The sequence below is a fragment of the Phacochoerus africanus genome, chromosome 3 (genome assembly GCF_016906955.1).
Source record: "Phacochoerus africanus isolate WHEZ1 chromosome 3, ROS_Pafr_v1, whole genome shotgun sequence".
Taxonomy (NCBI): domain Eukaryota; kingdom Metazoa; phylum Chordata; class Mammalia; order Artiodactyla; family Suidae; genus Phacochoerus; species Phacochoerus africanus.
In genome coordinates, this window is record NC_062546.1 from 130,775,858 (window position 1) to 130,797,197 (window position 21,340).

The following is a 21,340-nucleotide window of genomic DNA, read 5'->3' on the forward strand; positions in this document are numbered from 1 at the left end:
CTGAGCTGCACCTGCCAGCCATGCCACAGCCACAGCAACACCGGATTTGAGCAGCATCTATGACCTACACTGCAGATTGCTGGATCCTTAACCCATTGAATGAGGTCAGGGATTGAACCTCCATTCTCACAGAGACAGTATCATGTTCTTAACCTGCTGAGCCACAATGGGAATTCCCCCAATGTGGTTTTATTCACCTGTCTATTAATTCAGATCACATACCAAATTCTTAACATGGACTAGGAACTTGCTAGACTAGGAACTTGATAGACAGAAGCTTAGATGGATACTCCAGAAGAAATAAGAGCGAAAGCAAGGCTTGTACTTGGTACACTATTTCAAAAGTAGAGAGAGAGAGCTCAGGTCACTGGAAAGCCACTGAGTCATGTTAAGCTGACCACACCAGCTCAGCTCTATGTTTCAGAAAGATTTCCAAGGCAACAAGATGGAGAATGGGCTAGAAGGAAGACTGATCAATAAAAATGAGAGATGAAGAGGAGGGAATCAGGCAAACCAAGGAGGTTATTTAAAAAGCTCAGAGAGGAGTTTCTTGGTGGCCTAGCAGTTAAGGATTTGATGGTGTCACTGTTGTGGCTCTTGTCACTGCTGTGGCATAGATTCAATCCCTGGCCTAGGAATTTCTGAGTGCTGTGGGAATACCAAAAAATTTAAAAAGTTAATAAAATAAAAAGCTCAGAGATAATGAGGTCCTGACCTACTGAAAAGGGAGGAAAAGTATATAGAATCTTTTACTGTATTAAGTATAGTCATTTTTAAAATAAAACTATAACCAGCTCTAAATGGACATCTACAAATATTACAGCCTATCCCTTATGTATGACAGGTTTAATGAAATAATAAAAAGTTTGTATTTATTATGATTTGTTAAAATACAATATTTAAAATTAAAATATATAAACAGCAACATTACAACAATTTAATACAATAACTATTTTAATTTTTGCAAATAAGTTTCTAGCCCTTGTCTATATGCATGAATATTTTAAATAGTTGCAGTTATGGCATGTTCACCATTTTATATAGGGGTTTTTGAATAATAATTTAAAGATATTTCTAAATAATTTTCATCATTATAATTAATCTTAGAGGCTGCATAGTACTCTATTTTACATATATGCTATCATCTTCTAAACCAATTCACATGCAGAGGACAGGGTTTTTGTATGTATAAAGGAGGGGTCCTCCTGTAGATGACACTTAACTATTTTTCTAGCATGAAGTTTTAGTCAGAAGTACTTTAAGATTACATTGGATTTGCATTTCTCTAATAATTAGAAATATTGAGTATTTTTTTCATGTGCTTGTTGGCCATCTGTATATCATCTTTGGAGAAATGTCTATTCAGGTCTTTTGCCCATTTTTCAATTGGGTTGTTGGTTTTTTTGCTGTTGAGTTGTATAAGCTATTTGTATATTTTAGAGATTAAGCCTTTGTCAGTTGCATCCTTTGAAACTATTTTCTCCCATTCCGTAGGTTGTCTTTTTTTTTTTTTTTTTTTATGGTTTCCTTTGCTGTGCAAAATCTTGTCATTTTGATTAGGTCCCACTGGTTTATTTTTGCTTTTATTTCTGTTGCCTTGGGAGACTAACCTAAGAAAACATTTGTACAGTTGATGTCAGAGAATGCTTTTGCCTATGTTCTCCTCTAGAAGCTTGATGGTGTCTGGTTTTAAGTTTAAATCTTATAAGCCATTTTGAGTTTATTTTTGTGCATGGTGTGAGGGTGTGGACTAATTTCATTGATTTACATGTGGCTGTCCAGTTTTCCCAGAACCACTTGCTGAAAAAACTGTCTTTTTCCCATTTTATATTCTTGCCTCCTTTGTTGAAGATTAATTGACTGTAGGTATCTGGCTTTATTTCTGGGTTCTCTATTCTGTTCCATTGGTCTGTATGTCTGTTTTTGTACCAGTACCACACATCTTGATTACTTAGCTTTGTAATATTGCCTGAAATCTGGGACAGTTATGCCTCCTGCTTGGTTTTTGTTCCTCAGCATTGCTGTGGCAATTCTGGGTCTTTCATGATTCCATATAAATTTTTGGATCCTTTGTTCTAATTCTGTGAAAAACATCATAGATAATTTGATAGGGATTGCACTGAATCTGTAGAAACTACTATGAGGTACCACCTCACACCTGTCAGAATGGCCATCATTAATAAGTCAACAAATAACAAGTGTTGGAGAGGGTATTTAGAAAAGGGTACCCTCCTACACTGTTGGTTAAAATGTAAATTGATACAACCACTATGGAAAACAGTATGGCAGTACCTCAGAAAACTAAATATAGAATTACCATATGACCCAGAAATCCCACTCTTGGGCATATACCTGGACAAAACTATCCTTGAAAAAGATACATGCACCTGTATGTTCATTGCAGCACTATTCACAATAGCCAAGACATGGAAACAACCTAAATGTCCACTGACAGATGAATGGATTAAGAATATGTGGTTGGAGTTCCCGTCGTGGCGCAGTGGTTAACGAATCCGATTAGGAACCATGAGGTTGCGGGTCCGGTCCCTGCCCTTGCTCAGTGGGTTAACGATCCGGCGTTGCCGTGAGCTGTGGTGTAGGTTGCAGATGCGGCTCGGATCCCGCATTGCTGTGGCTGTGGCATAGGCCGGCGGCTACAGCTCCCATTAGACCCCTAGCCTGGGAATCTCCATATGCCACGGGAGCGGCCCAAAGAAATAGCAAAAAAAAAAAAAAAAAAGAATATGTGGTAATATACACAATGGAATACTATTCAGCCATAAAGAAGAAAAAATAATGCCATTTGCAGAAACATGGATGGAACCAGAGACTTTCATACTAAGTGAAGTAAGTCAGAAAGACAAAGACAAATACCATATGATATCACTTATATCTGGAATCTAATGTACGGCACAAATGAACCTTTCCACAGAAAAGCAATGCATGGACTTGGAGAACAGACTTGTGGTTGCCAAGGGGGAGGGGGAGGGAGGGGGATAGACTGGGAATTTGGGGTTAATAGATGCAAACTATTTGCATTTGAAGTGGATAAGGAATGAGCTGCTGCTATAGAGCATAGGGAACTATATCTGATCATTTGTGATATAATATGATGGAGGATAATGTGAGAAAAATAATGTATATATATGTGTGTGTGTGTGTGTGTGTGTGTGTGTGACTGGGTCACTTTGCTGTATAGTAGAAAACTGACAGAACACTGTAAGCCAAATATAATGGAAAAAGTAAAAGTCATTAAAAAGAAGTGGAGTTCCCGTCGTGGTGCAGTGGTTAACGAATCCGACTAGGAAGCATGAGGTTGCAGGTTCAGTCCCTGCCCTTGCTCAGTGGGTTAACGATCCGGTGTTGCCGTGAGCTGTGGTGTGGTTCGCAGACGCAGCTTGGATCCCGCGTTGCTGTGGCTCTGGCGTAGGCCAGTGGCTACAGCTCCGATTCGACCCCTAGCCTGGGAACCTCCATATGCCACGGGAGCGGCCCAAGAAAAATGATAAAAAGACAAAAAAAAAAAAAAACAAGGAGATTACATTGGAAACTTACACAAAGAATAGCTGCATAATAGTGGAGTAAACCCAAAAGTTATTTCGTAATGGATTTTTTAAAAACAAAATCATAGCACTTATAAACCATCTAGCCCAGCCCACTTATATTTTTCGGCATCCAGAAAGCCATGGTAGAACCTAGAAACCAACAGGAGAAGTGGAAACCAACAGGAGAAGACATTAACCTGCTACTGTGCATGTAATAGTTTTAGCAAGCTCCATCTTGACTTCCTATATTAACAATCTTGACCTATCAGACAAGACCAGCCAATTTCTCTAATTGTCTTAATTGCCTAACAAAATCCAGAAGCAAGTACTACAAGACTGTGGGACTAGCTTGTAAATGCAGGCAAAGTTTTTCCAAATTGTGTCCTATAAAATAGAAACATCAACGAGATACTAGGGGAATCTGGGAAATGGTGAACTATACAAAATCAGCCAAGTTTCCACAGTGCAGGACTTCTTAGGAACTTGATTATGCTAAAAGGCATTGAGATGTCCCAAAAAGGAGATGAAGTATGAAGTACCTTAGACTAGCTATTTGATCTGCTTCTCTCTTATAAAAGCCTGCCCCAAGCTGTGTACCAGAAAGCAGAGAAGGAAATCTCACAACTGCTGGCTAAGGAGTGAACTCAGGGAATTCTCAGAGGGTCTGAGTCACCCATTATGAATACTGGTCTCAATTTCACCTTTAAAGACACTTTTCCAGACAATATTTAATTGTCGGTAAAACCCCATGATATTCTCTGTATAAAGGTGATACTTTTAAAACAATGCAGTAAAACTAAAATTGTGAGCAAGAGACCACATACATTCCTAACAGACACTATTGTAAGGCTCATAAATAAACACTCTAAACTTTATTATTCCAAATTTCTTATTTAAAAAAAATAATAATGGGGAGTTCCCATTGTGGTGAAGTGGAAATGAATCTAGCTAGGAACGATGAGGTTGCAGGTTCGATCTCTGGTCTTGCTCAGTGGGTTAAGGATTTGGCATTGCCATGAGCTGTGTTGTAGGTTACAGACGAGGCTTGGATTTGGATTTGGCGTTGCTGTGGCTGTAGCATAGGCTGGTGGCTATAGCTCCGATTAGACCCCTAGCCTGGGAACCTCCATATGCCATGGGTGCGGCCCTAAAAATAAATAAATAAATAAATAAAATAATTGTAATTCTTAACAACATGGCTAATATGAATTACTTCCTCCTAAATCTCTAAACCTGTCACTCTGAAAGAATGAAGCAAGTGCTCCTGGGACAGCATATCAAGATCTTCGAGGGATGTAGTTTGAATAGCAGTGAATATAATTTTATAAATTTAAATATAAAATGTAATTTCACATTTTGAAAAATTTTAATCTAATTTTTTTACTACAGATTTCCTAGAATTAAGGTTTCATAAATCTTTTTTTTTCCTAGCACAGCTAGACCATTTAGGTCTCAGGTGATGTGAATGGAACCTTGTAGAAAAAAGAAAAAGTCGCTCAGTTCTAAGGTCATGGAGCACAGGAGTTTAAGGCAAGTGATTCATTACCGACTCTGTATAAACTAGCTGATTTACCTTATGCAAAAACTTTAATTATCTGAACCTCAAGATTCTTATCTGTAAAATGGGGATAACAAGGATACCTACTCTGCATGGTTATTGTAAGGATTAAATGAAAGAAAGCATGCAAAGTACTTAATTAACATATTACCTACTAACACCTTACCCAGCAAAAGTCAGATGTCATTGGAGGCCCCTACCTTCTGGGACAGGAGATACTCAAATGGATTCTCTTATGGTCATGTATAAGGGTATTTTATTTATAATCTTTCCTTAAAAGGAAATGTAGATTTCAAATGTTGAGAGATAGTGATAGAGCTTAAACTCCTGATTTTCTGGTGGTCTCTAAATTCTCCATAAATCTAGCCATTTCTCAAACTTTCTTCCTATCACTATTCATTTGTAATTTCACTGAACACACATTGGAATTAGCCTCCATTCTAGAATAACACAGAAAATTGTCTTAGAATTCTTCTTTTTGTCCAATATTCAGCCCTACAACTTTCAGGACATTAAAGTTATTACTACTTGACTGTTCCTTACTTCCATTGTCTTTGTGTCATTCCAGTTCAGCCAAAATAATTACTTTCCATAATCATGTGTATATGCCTCTTCTATCTAGTTCAAGAACATACACACACAAAAAACAACAAAATTCACAACTAAAGACTGAACAATCTCCACCCAAATGGACTGGAAACCTTAAAAAAGATACCCTACTCCAGAAGAAAAAGAGGAGGCCACATCAAGAGGTAGGAGGGGCGGTTTCATGATATAAACCCCATACCTCCAGAGTGGGAAGCTCCACAGACTGAAAACTAACTGGTTCACAGAGACTCACCTACAGGAGTGAGAGCTCTGAGCCCCACATCAAACCCTCACATGCGGGGATCTGGCACTGGGAGAAGGAGCCCCTGGAGCATCTGGCATTGAAGGCCAGTGGGGCTTATGTGCAGAAGCTCCACAGGACTGCAGGAAACGAAGACCCAATTCTTAAAAGGCGCACACGGACTTTCATGTGCACTGGGTCCCAGGGCAGAGCAAGGTCTCCATAGGAATCTGGGTCAAACCTGACTGCAGTTCTTGGAGGACATCCTGGGAAAACAGGTGTGAATGTGGCTTGTTGTGAGGGAAGGACATTGAAGGCAAAGCTCTTGGGAATACTCAGCAGTTGCCTTTCTCTGGAGGTGGCCATTTTGGGAAAATCTGGCCCCACCCCATCAGTCAGCACTGAGAAGCCCTAGGGCAAACAATCCAGGTGGGATTCACAGCCCCGCCCCTCAGTGAACAGGCTCCCTAAAGACCCCTCAGGCATGCAGCTGCCTCTAATCCCAACCAGAGACAAAGCCCCACCCACCAGAGGGATAGGAATCAACTCTACCTACCAGTGGGCAGGGATCAGTCCCTCCCTTCAGGAAGCCTACAGCAAGCCCCCATACTGACCTCAGCCACGGGGGGCAGGGGGCAGACACCAGAAGGAAGAGAGGCTACAACTCTATAACCTGTAAAAAGGTCACCACACCAAAAACCTATAAAAATGAAAAGACAGAGAGCTCTAACTCAGATGAGGGAAAAAGGAAAAATCCCAGAAAATCAGCTAAGCGAGGAGGAGATTCTCAGACTCCAGGAAAAAGACTTAAGATTGTTGATGCTGAAGATGATGCAGGACATTGGAAATAAACTGGAAGCAAAGATGGATAACTTAGAGGAAACACTGACCAAAGAGATACAAGATATAAAACTTAAACAAGAAGAGATGCAAAATACAATAACTGAAATAAAAAATTCACTAGAAGCAGCCAACAGCAGAATACAGGAGGCAGAAGAACAAATAAGCGAGGTGGAGGACAGATTAGTGGAAATTACTGATGCAGAACAGAAAAGAGAAAAAAGATTGAAAACAAATGAAGAGAGTCTCAGAGAACTCTGGGACAACGTTAAATGCACCAACATCTGTATTATAGGGGTGCCAGAAGGAGAAGAGAGAGAGAAGGGGACAGAAAAAATATTCCAAGAGATAATAGCCAAAAACTTCCCTAACATGGGAAAGGAACCACTCACTCAAATCCAGGAAGCACAACGAGAACCATATAAAATAAACCCAAGGAGGAATATACCGAGACACATATTAATCAAACTGACCAAAATTAAAGACAAAGAGAAAATCTTGAAAGCAGCTAGGGAAAAGAAACAAGTTACATACAAGGGAACCCCAATAAGGCTATCGGCAGATTTTTTAGCAGAAACTCTGCTGGCCAGAAGGGAGTGGCATGATATACTTAACATAATAAAAGGAAAAAAACCTCCAACCAAGATTACTTTACCCAGCAAGGCTCTCATTCAGATTTGAAGGAGAAATCAAAACCTTCACAGATAAGCAAAAGTTGAGAGAATTCAGCAACACTAAATCAGCCTTACAACACATACTAAAGGAACTTCTCTAGGCAGAAAAGAAAAGACAGCAACAGGAAACAAAAATTCCGCAAATGACAAGGCTCACCAGTAAGGGTATATATACAGTAAAGACACAAAATCATCCATGCACAATTATACCATCAAAATCAGAAATCATGAGAAGAGGTGGGTACAAACGCAGGACACTGGAGACGAACTTGCAGTTAAGACAACAACAACTTAAATCAATCTCATATACATATAGACCTTTATATCAAAGCTTCAGAATAACTGCAAACCAAAACTACAATTGATACACAAACAAGGAATCTCTGAAGAAGAAATATATCTCATAGTAAATAAGGGCATAATCCACCATGAAGGGGGTCATTTGACATCATTCTTGGAATGCTGAAGTCTTCTTACATCTGATTCTGATTTCCTCTCCATCAAAGAATTTATGATCATTATAATTAAATAATGCAACTGTACAATTAAATAATACAGTTCTACAATTATATTATTAATAACTATTTCTCTCCATGGTACAATGTAAGGTCTATAATGTCTTGTTTATCACATCACCCAGAATGGTATAAGGCCTATACTGAAGAATCAATAAGATGTAACAAATTATGAGGACATATTTATATAGTTAACTGTTTTTTAACCAATTTATGCATTTTATATTTTACTTATTTTCAGAGGGTGTATTATTTTTGTTATTCTTACCAGTTAAGTTATTCTTTTTATTATGCTATATAAAATATTTAATGGTATATAAGGCTTTCTTTATAAATTTTAGTTGCATAATATACACACTTTTAATATAATGCTAATTTTTAAAGAAAAATTGCAATGTAATAGATAATACTAAATAGTAAAGATGAAAGTCATACAAAATGGGATAAAGTATAGAATAAATTTCTTATTTGTCTCAGCATATTTTCCATTCCACTTCTCCAGAGGGAGTCACTTAATCTGTTTCTTAAGATCCATGATATAATAATCTGTGTGAATGTAATTGTGTTTAAATATATATATTTTATTCCATAAAAAAAATAAAAAATTTTAAAAAAGAACATATACACACATTAAAAAGGGCGTGGAATAGCCAAGATGAAAAAAAAATTCCACTGGGAGTTTCCATTGTGGCTCAGTGGTTAACGAACTCAACTAGCATCCACGAGGATGCTGGTTTGATTCCTGGCATAGCTCAGAGGGTTAAGTAAGGATCCAGCGTTGCTGTGAACTGTGGTGTAGGTTGCAGATGAGGCTCACATCCTGCGTTGCTGTGGCTGTGGCTGGTGGCTACAGCTCCGATTCAACCCCTAGCCTGGGAACCTCCATGTGTTGAGGGTATGGCCCCCACAAAAAAAAAAAAAGACAAAAAGACAAAAAAAAACCCACTTTCCCCAGTGCCTTTACATTCAAGGCTGCATCAGTGAACACCATAATTAAAACTTCCTGGACTTTCCTTGTGGCTCACAGCATAACTACTCAGCGTTTTTTCTACTGTTGCTATGTCTCAGCCCCTGGCTCAGGAACTTCTGTATGCCACAGATGTGGCCACTTAAAAAACAAAACAAAACAAAAACTTCCTAATAGCTTTCCATTTTTTAAAACCATGTTTCAAGTTATGCAAATTTTCCAGTGGGCTCAAACATTCTCTCCATAAAAAGCGACATTTTGAGGAATAAGATGTGTCTGATTTGTTTTTATAATAGAAGAATAACAAAGTCTATATAAATTTGTTTTTCTTTATTTTAGGTTACATAATGTTTTTAAAGCCATTTTGAATCATGTGCCTTTTATATCACATGTAGGAATCACTTGCCAGAATTAGGAAACTCCTATGAAAAGCACCTATGTCAAAAATATAGTTAATGGTATTTGGAAATTTGGCTTCGAATGGGGCCAGAAAATTATTTATTTTTATATAAAACATATGCTTACAAATGTACTTTTTTTTTTTAAACAGCTATACCTGCAGCATATGGAAGTTCTCAGGCTAGGAGTTGATTTGGAGCTGCAGAAACAAGGTTATCCCACAGCCAAGCAACATTGGCTCCAAGATGCATCTACGACCTACACCACTGCTTACTGCAAAGCAGGATCCTTAACCCACTTAGTGAGGCCATCGACTAAACCTGTATCCTCATGGAGACTGCATTGGGTCCTTCACCCACTGAGCCACAATGGGAACTCCAGTGTACATTTTGAAAAAGCATACTTTATAAATAGTATCATTAAAACTAATACGTATGCCTCAAAAGGAGAGGAAACACATCTGCCTTCTCTTTCCGCCTTGACTTTGAAAAGAAATTTATTTCTCAAAGATTACAATTAAGACCAAGTATAAATTTGTTTTAATTTATATTGAAGTCACTGCTGGAAACAACAGCAAAAGTCAAAAATCCAAACTGAATAAGTTATTCATGACACAGCTACATTCAGAAATCACTCAGCAGAGCTTCTGTGCCTGCCCACCTGCACCTTTATTAAGCATCCTAGCTTAATAAATCTATTTCTTGACTATCAAAAAAAATCACTCATCTTGAATCCCTTAGTTCATTCATTTACTGAAAGCATTTATCTATCTCTTTCTATGTGTCCCACATAAAGATGAATATGATGGGATGCTGGCTGTGAGAAGTTTACCACTTCATATGAAGACAAATATGTAAATAAAGCATTATAATCCATTGTGCTAGATATAATATAAATAAATACAAGCATGAATGGGAGTGCAGAAGAGTAAGTAAATAGCAGATAAAAAGATTCTCTATTTTTCCTAAGGAGAGGAAAATTTATATTAATATATTCACTGGATTCCACATTAAACTGAGGAAATGAAAAGATTTTAATTTGATTCACATTAAACTATAACTTTAAACTTTGGTTATAGGGTTTAATTAACATGGAAAGAACATCTACCTATGTGATTCAATAATTCCTATGTTCTTACTGAGACTTCCCTCAGTTCTTACCTGACTTCATTTAACCTCTGGTGTTCTTGCCACCACACTTGCTTGTGCTGTTTTATTAGTGTTTGTTCTTTAGATATCTTTGAAGTCTGCACTGCTTTTCTGATCTAGAGTTAGAGGAACAAAAGAGGAGCAATTTCAAAGTTTTTCAAAAGTGTTTTCCACAATAAAAATATCTAAATATTCTTTTTCAATCCTATTCATGCACATTCTAATACTAGCATCTTTCTAAAGAATGGTAAAGCAATTATATTTTCCATATGTACAATAAATAACACCTTAATTTATCCAGCCCCAGAAAAACTTGTGAGGGTACTCCTTGTATTTTTTTATCTTTTTACACATCTTCCTTACCAGGCATCATAGGCATCATTATTTCCGTTTTACAGATGAGGATAGTGAAGTTCAGAGAGATTAAAAGACTTGGTCAAGACCATCAAGCTTGTAAACATCAGAATCACACAGAACCTTGGTGTTCAGATTGGTTTTATGTGATATTTCATCATAGGATAGGAAAACATAAGTTACTAAGGGGCCTACCTTTATTCCCAGCTTCAGCACCTACTAGAAATGACTTTGAACTATATATACTATCTTAATCTTTGTATTCCATGACTTTATAAATAATTTTATTTTAGGCAAATATTTATTTGAAGGTACTAAACAAAGAAATAATGAAAAATCAGGTACCATTGAAAAGCAAATTCTCAGTTAAATTTAAAATTTCCCCCAACTTTATGGTTTTTTAAAAAATGCAGTATGTAATTCATGCTTTTGAGTTTTCTTGAGCCATGCCAAGCCTGGGTCTGTTGTCTTAAGATCTACTCTTGGCCATATGCCTTGTATGCCCCACATCAGAGAGCAGCCTGTGTTTCTCAGACACCTCTATCAACTGCCTTCCATTTGGGCTCAGCCAGATAAAGATATAGGTAGTGATGGAAAGGAGAAGACAAAGGATGTCTCACCCCTCCTGCCTTCTCTACTCTCAGAGGGGATCTCCACAAGAATCTGCATCTTCTCCATTGCTCCAACCTTTCTTGACCATTCTACTATCTCTTGGTAGCCTCAGCCTATGGGATATGCTACATTCTTGCTTTTTCTAAATTTCCCTCTGACCCAGAAATGCTGTTTTAGTCCCTGTATCAGTTCACAGTACTCTGGCTTCTCAGATCCATCACCTGTGTAATTAAATACCCCTCTACTCTAAATCCTTAAGAGGAGTCTGTTTCCTGGTTGGACTCTGATTGACACTCATGTGTATGCTGAACTTGTATATTTCATATTAATATATTTAAATACCTACAAAAGTGATAATCTCAATCAGTAACGATGAAATATGCATATTGTGTATTTTCTCTGCCACTAGACTACTAGTACCCTGAGATATTTAGCAGATCAATACTGAAGGTATAAAAATTTCAGAAGTCTTGGGAGTTCCCCGGTGGCTCAGAGGATTATTAAGGATTTGCACTGTCAATGTTCCTGTTGTGGCACAGTGGAAACGAACTTGACTAGTATCCATGAGGAACTGGGTTCTATCCCTGGCCTTGCTGAGTGGGTCAAGGATTCAGTGTTGCCGTAAGCTGTAGTGTAGATCGCAGACATGGCTCTGATCCTGTGTTGCTATGGCTGTGGAGTAGGCCATCAGCTGCAGCTCTGATTTGACCCTAGCCTGGGAACTTCCACATGCCATGAGTACAGCCCTAAAAAGCAAAAAAAAAAAAAAAGGGATTGGTGTTGTTATAGCTGTGGTGCTTAGGTCACTGCCGTGGTGCAGGCTTGATCACCGGCCCAGGAACTTCCACATGCTGCAGGTGCAGCAAAAAAACACAACAAAATCTTTAGAAGTCCCAAAAAGACTCTTCACAATGCATGCTATTTCTATTCATCATTCACTGATTAATTTAACCTTGAGCTTATCTTTTTTGCTATTCTGATTACTGATTCAAAATCAGGGGTATTAGAAAACAAACATTATTTACAAAAGCACAAAGTCAAAGTGAAACCTTTTCTTAAGAGTGCTAAATTATGAAATTTAGGAGAAAAGTACATTTAAATCAGAACAGGACATTGCAGGAAAATGTTCAGCAATCTATTTCACTAAAAAAATTAAAGTACATATGCACTGTTTCTAAAATCAGAAACTGTAGTGTTTGAAGAATGCCTAAAACTCATTCCAACTATTTGCCTTCTATACTTTGCAAAGTTTGTTGCAGCGGGCACAACTTTTAAAATTAGATTTTTTTGACATATTTGGTCCATATTGCACAAAAAATTAAAACACATTGGTGAAAGATATGGACACATTTTTATAGCTTAAAAAAATCAATGCTGCTGCCTTTGGGGCCAGGGAGAGACCAATTAAGTAGACTATAAAAGTGAAAATAAAGCTACTATTTTTCTCTAGACACTCCCAATATTTTGCAGAACATCCCGACTTTTTTTTTAATAAATTCATTCATTGACTCTACTTCTATCCTCAGGCCAAAAATAAAGTCTTTAAAAAAACAAAAAGATTTAAATTTGTATCTTTATCAATAGAGTTACTTCTTGGTGATTCCCATTCATTTTGCTAAGCAATAAGCCATTTGAAATCAATATTTAAGTTGGATAATAATTTCTTCAGAATACTGATGGATTAAAAATAATAAAAGTAATGCATTCATAAAATAAACAGAAACTAGAGGTTTCCTAGGGGGGTCATTATGATGATCCAAGATAATAATAAACCCTAAATAGACACCTTGAAATACCATAAAGCTCTTTGGGCCAGATGAATCATCTTTAGATATAAACAACAATAATTAAGAGTTTCCATCATGGCTCAGCAAGAAACCGACTTGTACGCATGAAAATATTGTTCCATCCCTGGCCTCAGGTGTTGCTGCAAACTGCTGTTCAGGGTGCAGATGTGGCTCAGATCTGGCATTGCTATGGCTATGGTATAGGTCACAGATGTGGTTCAAATCTGGAGTTGCTGTGGAGTAGGCCAGCAGCTGCAGCTCCAATTTGACTCCTAGCCTGGGAACTTCCATATGCCATAGGTGTGGCCCTAAAAATAAATAAATAATAAAGAAAATAAATAAATAGATAAACAATGATAATTAGTGGACAATTTAAAGGTTGGTTACCTGTACTTATGTCAAAATTCACTGAGATGTACACTTAAGATTTGTGTTCTTCACTGTATGTAGTTATACCTCAATAAAGAACTGTAAAAATAAAATTTTTTATAAACTACGCTAAAATGCAATTCCTCAGCTATCAGGTTGGCAAAAACACAAATGTTTTAACAAAATACTATGTGAAGCTATAGGAAAACTTACATTGCTGGTGGGAATACAAAATGATGCAACCCAGTCATAGAAGGGGATTCAGACTTTCATATGGATTTACCCTTTGACCTAGCAATCTTACCTATAGAAATCTATTTGAAAACCACATTGGCAAAAGTGTAAAAGATAAATGAACAAAGCTACTCATTGCAGCACTATTTATAATAGAAAAAGACAAGCACAGAAATTGTCAATAAGTGTTCTTGCCAAAATAAATTGAATTTTGAATCTGATCAAGTCTCTAGATACAACTACCAATTAGTAGAAATACAAGAGAGAGAAATCATGTCTAATGACCCTGCCAGGATGTAATCAGTAAAACCCAGAGCGTAAGAATCATAAAGGATAAACACTACAATTTCCTCAAAAAATAAAATATAAGAATGCAAAAGGATGGATGAGAAAACCTAAAAAATAAACATCAATTATAATATATGGATATTATTTAGATACTCATTTGAATAAACTTCAAGGGAAAAAAACTTGGAGACAATCAGGGAAATTTAACACTGACTATTTGAAATTATTAAAAAATTATTAACTTTTTTTGGGCCACACTCACAGCATGTGGAAGTTCCTGGGCCAGGTATCAAACTCATGCCACAGTTGCAGCAAAGCTAGATCCTTAACCTGCTGAACCACAAGGGAACTTCTAAGAAATTATTAACATTTTAATAGTAATAGTGTTTCCAAGTTTGGGGTTTTATAGTCCTAACATTTTAGAGATAGATGATGTAATATTTATGGTGAATACTATGATGTCTAATATTTGTCTCAAAATAATCTGCTGTAGAGGAAAGTTGTAGGTGGGAGTACAGAGGAAACAGTGGCCAAGAGTTGTTCATAGGTGGAGCTGGATAATGCTATGTGGAGATTAATGATATCATTCACTCTAATTTTGCATATGCTTGCAATTTTCCATAATATAATATTTTTAAAAAAGAATTAGTAGATGGATTACTCGAGTTGGACAAGAAGAAATATTCATTCTTGCTAAGCAAAAAAATTAAAAATCACTGTAAAGATCTCTTTTGTACTTAAATTTGGAGTGCATCGTTAACATACAATGTACCAGTGATTAGTCTCAATTTTCAGCAACAATCTATTATCTGGCTTCAGGATTAGTCTCAGCCTTTGAAGGATCACAGTGTCTTATATGGAATCCCAGAACTTGTTCATGATCAGTAACACAGCAGTTACATAGGTGACCGTCACATCCGTTCAGTATAACAATACCAGTAACACAAATCAGGCAAGTCCTCTGCATTTATTGGTTTTTGTGTTTTTTGCTGGTTTTGTTTGTTTGTTTGTTTGTTTGTTTTTTTAGGGATGCACTTGTGGCATACCGAAGTGCCCAGGCTAGGGGTTGACTCAGAGCTATATCACCAGACTACACCACAGCCACAGCAGCACCGCCTCTGAGACCTATGCCGCAGCTCACAAGAATGTAGCATCCTTAACCCACTGAGAGAGGCCAGGGATTGAACCCACATCCTCAGGGATACAGGGTTCATAACCTGCTTAGCCACAATGGGAATTCCCTGAACTTATTGTTAATTAAAAATATTTATTGTTAATTTTTTCCAAATACAGCTAAGTATTCTAGATGTAATGATGCAAAAATCTTATGTGCTTTAAATGTTAACATTCTTCAGTTTAAGTATATTTACATTTAATGCTCCATAGTAAAGTGCTATAATAATTAACAATGACTGTTAAATCTGTCAATTTCCTGTGCAAAAAAATGAGCACATTTAATTAGTAAAATAAATAGGGAATTGACTGATAATACAAATATTCAAAGAGAATGTGTTAACTACATAACATTAGGAAGAATAAAATATTATTCTTCAGCCAACACATATTTTATAAAAAATTAAGTAATAAGAAAGGATAACAGAGACAATACTATCATAATTCTATTTAGTATAGGCTGTTTGATATTTTAGCATTCACAACATCAAACAAAATAAACTTTAAGAATTGCATTTAATTTTCAGGTATCTAATTCCATTTAAGCCATGAGTCTTTCAAGAAAAAGTCCTATTGAGAATTGTTCACATCTTACAAGAACAAATTAAAAGCGAAATGTCAACTTGATATCTCTAAATTAAATGAGAAGGGAAGACTCCAAAAATCATGAAACAACATTCACAATACATTCTCCTAACCAGATATAATAAAAAATGAAAATTACATAAAAGAAAGAAGACTGTTAGAAAATGGTGAGGTATCCAGTTCACATTTTGTTCTTACTGACCAAAATTCAAAACAACAGATATTACAAAAATGCTATTTTGGCTGTGCCTGTGGCATGCAGAAGTTCTTGGGCCAGGGATCAAACCTGTGCCACAACAGTGACCAGAGCCACAGCAGTGACAATGCTAGATCCTTAACCACCAGTCCACCAGGGAACTCCAAAAGGAAAATTCTTTATTATTGTGCATCTATGGAGACTAAAAACAGAAGCAAAAACTTGTCAAAATGATCACTAGAGACTGAACCATTTTTAGTAGTCAAAGGCAAGAGGTTTTTTGAGATTTGCCAAGCTATGAATCTCAGATACCAAGTTATTTCTAGAAAATACGTAACTAAAAAGCTTCTACATGAATTATGTCCTATAGACAAAAAGGTTATTGATTTATTTAAAATGTCAGTTGAGAGTGATCATCTGTTTAACCTCACAAATGTTTAACATAGTGACCAGAGAAGCAATCTGGTAGCTGACAGTGCTGATTATTGCTCCTGTACTTAATGTCAAACTTTAAAAATCACATTAATAATTTAAGATTTTAAATATGTTTATGGTTTGATAACAATTCTATCATCAAAGAGAAATGAACTTTGAGGAAATACTAATTTTAACATTCAGTGATTCCACATTCATCCAAAAGGTGCATCTGGATAGAGGAATAGATGAAAAGGCAGATGGGCAAACAGAGAGACCAACAGATACATAGATAATATTAGGAATATATATATATATGAGAACCCTTGAACTACACAGGTTTGAACTGCAGGGTCCACTTTTATGTGCATTTTTTTTTCACTTAATACTGTAGTATGACACAATCCACAGTTGGTCGAATCTGAGGTTGCAGAACCTCTGATATGGAGCAAACTCAGATTCACAGAGAGGGAAGATTAAGAGGGCTGACTTTAAGTTATACATGGATTTTTCTCCTAGCAGACAATCAGCTCTTCTAACCATGAATTGCTCAAGAGTCAAAAGAGCGTAGACAAAATATTTGTGGTGGCATCTTTATTACAAGAACTAAAGAACTAAAAAAATTCATACTTTTTGGCCCAGACATTTCAGTCATAGGGATTTATCTAAGGAAGATGTATAGGCATGAAGATATTTACCAAAGCATGATTTCCAGTATCACAAAATTGGATATAATCTAAATATCCAAAAAATGGGATGTGATAAGGTATGCATCTTTTTATATTTGGAGTACTCATCACTCCTGTTTTTGATTGGCTAATTCTTATTGTCATTGAGATCCCAATTCCAATGTCACTTTCTTAGAAAAGCCTTCCCACCCAGTTAGGACCAAGTCCTGCTTTTGTACACAAGACAGTATTTTTTACTGTAGCATTATACTTAATATACTTTTATTTCAGGGCTTATTTGATAAACACTGGCTTCTCTCCTCCCTCTCTCCTGAAAATAATACACCCCATGAGAGTAGGGGTTATATTCTCTTCACCAGTGAATCTTCAAGGCACATAAAAAATACTCATTTATGTATATATGTGTATAGATGATGTATATACAATGGATCAGCATAGAAGTCAGATATGAAAATAGTTTTATTAGGATGATAGTTGCATTAGTGATTTTTCAAAATTTGTTTGAATGTTCTGCTAACATTAAATTATTTTAAAGTTATATCTGAAACAAATAAGGCCTTACTTTTTAAGTGGTGTTCTTAGTTTAAGGGGACACAGCTCATGGATATATGATCATTTCTTCAGAAGAGGGTATCAAACATGCCTTGAAATCATGACAGTTGCCTTTTAAAAAGATATTAATAATAAAAAGCTATGTAAAACTAATATAACACAAAAATATTAAACACAAAGGAAAGCTTGTAAATATGCTGTTTTGCCAAATCAGATTTTTAATGCAACCAAGCAATGAAAATGCTATTTATAACATACTCTATTATCTGCATAAGAAGGAAACATATTGCATGAGTAATCCTAAGCCCATCCATGGTCCTAAAACACTATTTACAATCACTTGCACAAAAACCTCTTTGAAATCTAGTCCAGGTTCATATTTTCTTAGATCAGGGCAAAAAGGGAACTCTAGAAAAGAGAAGCCCCTGAGGTATATTTTGTATGGTACTGCAGAAGGAGCTTTAAATCAGATGATAATCCAGAGCTGGCACTTACTAGCAATTTTTATTTTTTTAGATTATGTTAGAAATTGTGGAAAGCTAATGAAATAGCTATGTTTCTAAAAATAAAGTTGAATTCAGGCCTCATGGAATTGTTAATAACATTGGATGAGTAATCATGTAAACTATAAAGCACAGTGTCTGAGAGCATTCAAGAAATGTTACTATTCACTATTATCAATAGTTGGAAGGGAGTTCCCATAGTGGCTCAGTGGTTTAATGAATCTGACTAGTATCCATAAGGACGCAGGTTTGATTCCTGGCCTTGCTCAGCAGGTTAAGGATCCAGTGTTGCCATGAGCTGTGGTGCAGCTCAGATCCCACATTGCTGTGGCTGTGGTGCAGGCCAGCAGCTACAGTTCAGATTTGACCCCTAAGCCTGGGAACCTCCACATGCCGCAGACAAGGCCCTAAAAAGACAAAAAAAAAAAAAAAAGTTGGAATATTTTAAAGCCTATTTAGAAGGCTATTTATTTTCATATTTACATTGTAAATATCATTTTCCTTCTTAGCAATTCAATTTTCCAAAAGTAGAAAACACACACACACACACACACACACAACTACTAACCTTTAGCTCTGCAGAGGCAGAAGCTAATTTTTTTGCTTCTGTTAATGCATGCAGCTGTTGATAGTCTACTGGTTTATACTTGGTGCTTCTTATTTCATTTTTCATACAAAGTACCAGATTACCTGTTTTTCATCAAAAACAGAAAGTGACAAATAGTATTATGTTATTGGAAGTCAGAGTAGAGTTATGGCAACATGTTGACTACAGGTCTTATTTTTAAATATTTTTCAGCAAACAGGTGAAGTAACAAATTACAACATTCAAAGTGTATTTGTACCTCTATTTCTAGAAATTAAAAAAAAATCACCACTATACTTTTTGCATGAAAGTACTTCTAAAAGGGCATAAGAGGAATATTTTTATCTGAGTTACTATATGAGAATTTTAGAAAATTGCATTCTTAAGATATAAAGTGTGGTCATTCTTTTTATTTAAAAAGTGTTAGTCATCAACTGTGAATATTTAAGTATTGCATTATTATTAACAAAATTAAGTAAACAATTTTTTTAATTTATAGCTGCATTTGTAACTTAGGAAAATTGAAATAATTAAATTAAATATGAAAAAAGTTTGAAACTGAAAGCTAAAAAATGTAAAAGGCCAAATAAGATTAGAATGGTATAAAATGTTTGGGTTGCCATTCTCCATCCAAATATATAAAATGTCCTATTTTAGCATGAATGATATTAACTATTTTGATAAAGTAAAACATAGGTCAAGGCTACTCTAAGGCTAAGTAGCATGAAGTATAATAACCTGAGTTATTCAAGCAAAAAATGGACTTTGCCTCAATGATGTGAAAAATTACCTTGTGCCATGTAAAACGACTAAGATTTGTTATGCATATCATGGGTCACATGACTAGAAGAAGGCACCAAAGGATTTAAGGATAAACACAGTGAAGGAAAGAATGGTTGGCTGAACCACTGTAACGGAACTAGAGGAATCTTAATTGTGACCAAAATATGAATTTTCTAATACCAAAATTTTGAAAACCAACATCCCAATTTTATATCACTCATAATCCACCATAAATCATAAAACAGGCTTAGAAGTAGAAAAAAAATACCTGAGCTATCATTTCTTTGATTTGTCATGAATGATTGGTCTCTTTTATTCATGTTTTCCATATCTGTCAAGGAAACAAAAGACAGCTAAAATTGCATAATATTATTTTAAAACTGTTTTAAAGACATGCTCATTGCAGTGACTTTTTTATATATTTTTTATTTTCCCACTGTACAGCAAGGGGATCAAGTTATCCTTACATGTGTACATTACAATTACATTTTTTCCCCCACCCTTTCTTCTGTTGCAACATGAGTATCTAGACAAAGTTCTCAATGCGACTCAGCAGGATCTCCTTGTAAATCTATTCTAAGTTGTGTCTGATAAGCCCAAGCTCCCGATCCCTCCCACTCCCTCCCCCTCCCATCAGGCAGCCACAAGTCTCTTCTCCAAGTCCATGATTTTCTTTTCTGAGATGTTCATTTGTGCTGGATATTAGATTCCAGTTGCAGTGATTTTTAAAATAAGGTCCAGCACTAAGTGCCATGACTCTTTGTATTTTATTTTAATTTTTATTTTTTTAAAATATTTTTGACTTAAAATGCTGTATTAGTTACAAATGTACAGCAAAGTGAATCAGTTATACATTATATCCATTTTTCCCATATAGGTTATTACAGAATATTGAGTAGATTTCCCAATCAGCATATTTTATTAAAATTTGTTTTTCTTTACTCCAAGAAGCCTCTTCTGTTAATTTTTTCCCTTTGTGCTTTCCCTGCTCTAGGTCTCTCCTTCCAAACTCTGACCTCTTACTCCCTCTCTCTTGGATTGTTCTAGTGAGTGGTAAATATGTTGTGATTTGAAAATTGGTGTTTTTTTTGTTTTGGGCTGCAGCATGCAGAGGCGTGATATGGGATCTCGGTTCCCAGACCAGGGAATGAACCCAGGCTGCAGCTGTGAAAGTACTAGGTCCTAACCACGAGACCATCAGGGAACTCCTCCCAAATTATGCACGTCTTATCCTGAGTTGTTAGGAGGAAAGAAACTACATAAATTAAAGAATAAAGCTGCTAGCCAAATGACTTACTATCTCTTTTCAGGAATACAACACTTGCAGCAGACAGGGGGATGTGTCTACCTCTGGAAAGTACTTGCTGCTCAGCTGTCACCTCCTTAGAGTTAGACTCAGTGGCGGAGAACAGCCTCCCCCAAAGACACACCATTGCTGAGGCAGCCTAATGACAGAGGCAAGGATGTAAAGACCCAGCAGTTTGGGCTCAATGCAGGATTCTTTGATGGGCAATATTTGCTCCAGTGATCCCTTCAGGGTTGAACCATACTTTGTTGGATCTGCATTGAAATTAACATTTTTGGAGTTCCTGTCATGGCTCAGTGGTTAACAAATCCGACTAAGAACCATGAGGTTGTGGGTTCGATCCATGGCCTCGCTCAGTGGGTTAAGGATCTGGCGTTGCTGTGAGCTGTGGTGTAGGCTGCAGACACATCTCGGATCCCTCATTGCTGTGGCTC

At 36.4% G+C, this 21,340-nt stretch overlaps 1 protein-coding gene across 1 annotated transcript in view; it reads right to left on the reverse strand.

Annotated features, from left to right (window-relative positions):
* Window positions 1-21,340, reverse strand: part of CCDC148 (coiled-coil domain containing 148) — a 278,930-nt gene that overhangs the window by 167,212 nt on the left and 90,378 nt on the right. The window contains exons 3-5 of the mRNA XM_047772670.1: window positions 19,869-19,931; window positions 18,800-18,921; window positions 10,488-10,591 (exon numbers count right to left, since the gene is read on the reverse strand). Coding sequence (XP_047628626.1) covers window positions 10,488-10,591; window positions 18,800-18,921; window positions 19,869-19,931 — 289 coding nt within the window. The remainder of the gene's footprint in view (window positions 1-10,487; window positions 10,592-18,799; window positions 18,922-19,868; window positions 19,932-21,340) is intronic.